The 2,120-nt window shown below is 40.7% G+C and overlaps 2 protein-coding genes across 2 annotated transcripts in view; both read left to right on the top strand.

Annotated features, from left to right (window-relative positions):
- The window catches only part of LOC143038292 (uncharacterized), a 25,823-nt gene extending 24,857 nt beyond the window's left edge, over positions 1–966 (top strand). Inside the window, exon 4 of the mRNA XM_076207313.1 lies at positions 465–966. Coding sequence (XP_076063428.1) covers positions 465–966 — 502 coding nt within the window. The remainder of the gene's footprint in view (positions 1–464) is intronic.
- A 36-nt stretch (positions 967–1,002) lies between these two features.
- On the top strand, positions 1,003–1,506 carry LOC143038291 (uncharacterized). The gene has a single exon (XM_076207312.1). It carries the CDS (start codon positions 1,003–1,005, stop codon positions 1,504–1,506), a length of 504 nt encoding a protein of 167 aa, XP_076063427.1.
- The last annotated feature ends 614 nt before the right edge of the window (positions 1,507–2,120 follow it).

Raw genomic sequence — 2,120 nt, 5'->3', positions numbered from 1 at the left:
ACGCATTTGCAGTATTCAGAATAATTCACACAGTGATATTAACGTCGTAAGGCCGGAAAACTAGAGGACATGGAATGAACATCAAAATTTCCAAATATGTTTTCCTGTACAGAAATTCCGTGCATGAACTCGTGAAACAACGTGGGATAGACTCAGGGTCATTCATCAGCCAAACAGAATCCATTAAAGTTAATATTTTGGCTATCCACATGTGATTTATTTTACATTAAGGAAAACCCTACCAAAGATTGGGAATAAAGCCTAGCTCGATTAACCATTAGTCTGATCTATTTGATCTTTACGTACACTATAGTTGCCGCCAGGTGATTTTATTTAGAGTAAGAAAACACCTCTAAATAGGAAAGGTTAATTAAAAGAGTATGTATGACGTCGTCTACTTACAGAGGATAACTATGTTAGTTTTGAGCTGTTTGCTCTTCCACAAATCTGCTTCAAACCATCAGACGGAAAAGGAAAGCAACAGACAACAGCCCCCCAGATCCTGCTAATGTTGGAGACCTGTTCATACCTGATAAGTTGAGGCAAACAACAGACCAGCGTAGCTTCCTGCTCCATGACAGTGGGCGTGGAGATGTTCATCGGATGCTTATTTTCTGCACAGATCAGTTTCTTCAGAACTTACATGACTCTGAACACTGGATGTGTGATGGTACATTCAAAGTGTCACCATCCCTTTTCTATCAAGTATACACTGTGCATCCTTTGATACGAAACAGTGTGCTTCCCTGGATTTTTGTTCTACTCCCAAATAAGCAACAAGTCACATACTCTCAAATGTGGACTGAAATCAAATCACTGAAACCTGAACTCGCTCCAAGAAGTGTACAGATCGACTTTGAACTAGCTTCCAAAGCTGCACTCATTGAAGCATTTCCTCAAACGCACATTTACGGCTGTTACTTTCACCTGGGACAATCGCTCTGGAGAAAGATTCAGGAAAACTGACTGCAACGGTTATTTTTGAAAGACGAAAATATTCGGATGGCACTGAAAATGCTCCTTGCTCTTGCCTTTCTACCTGTGGGTGAAGTGAGCGATGCCTTTGATGAATTGGTGGCAGACTACCCAGCAGAAGTAATGCCTCTCGTGAATTACTTCGAAGACAACTACGTGGGGCGGAGAAACAGACGGGGAGACAGACGACAGCCATTGTTTCCTGTACATATGTGGAGTGTGAAAGCCAGACAAGATGCAGGACTGCCACGAACCAACAACCAGCTGGAGAGTTGGCATAATGCTTTTCAGGGATCAACGGAAACCCATCATCCTACCATCTTTCGATTCATCGAAGCCTTAAGACGGGAGGAAGCCCTTCAACGGACAAACCGAACCCAGCTCCTACAAGGCAGAGACCTGACTCAGCGAATGAAAAGATACGTGACAATGAACACACGAATCACTGCTGTACAGCAAAATCGAGATCAGTATGATCTTCTGCAATTCCTTCGAGCCCTCGCTCACAATTTAGAAATAAACGTGGCTTGATCACTTGATGACTGATTTTTATTGCAAGGCTTGATGACTTTCTGTTGTTTGGCTTGACTAGACTTTTTCTTTTTAAATCATGTGACTTCTATAGCTAGTCCAAATGAAATGTTGTTTTAGATTCCCTTTGGTTTCAATTTTTTTTTACTGAGCAATTTCACGCAATTGATGCGATGATGTCGCTGTTATGACAATCGCTACTATAATACAATCGCTATCATGTGGTCGCTGTTGTGATAGTCGCTGTTTTAAAAGAATCGCAATTGTGAAGTCGCTTTATTGTCAGTCGCTGTTATTACAGTCACTATTCGGAACCCGAGCCCTTTAGGAGTTAGATATTCCTACAAATATATTCAAAGACGATCTTATTCAAGTCATGTGCAACTCTGGATCAGAGAAGGGCTCAAACCTTCAGCTGAATAAAACTGTTTGGAGCAACTCATAAGATATGAATAGGTCTGAAGGAACTACCAAAAAAGAAATAGAAATAGAAGAAGAAGAAGAAGAAGAAGAAGAAGAAGAAGAAGAAGAAATAGAAGAAGAAGAAGAAGAAGAAGAAGCATAAGAAGAAGAAGAAGAATAAGAAGCATAAGAAGAAGAAGGATAAGAAGAAG

Source organism: Oratosquilla oratoria, chromosome 24 (assembly GCF_046742065.1).
Source record: "Oratosquilla oratoria isolate Oo_2021 chromosome 24, ASM4674206v1, whole genome shotgun sequence".
Classification (NCBI taxonomy): domain Eukaryota; kingdom Metazoa; phylum Arthropoda; class Malacostraca; order Stomatopoda; family Squillidae; genus Oratosquilla; species Oratosquilla oratoria.
The sequence above is the reverse complement of the archived record's forward strand: the minus strand, read 5'-3'. Positions and strand labels throughout refer to the sequence as shown.

Excerpts from the sequence above, each read along its gene's own strand:
- LOC143038291 (XM_076207312.1), top strand. The coding sequence starts at position 1,003 with ATGGCACTGAAAATGCTCCTTGCTCTTGCCTTTCTACCTGTGGGTGAA.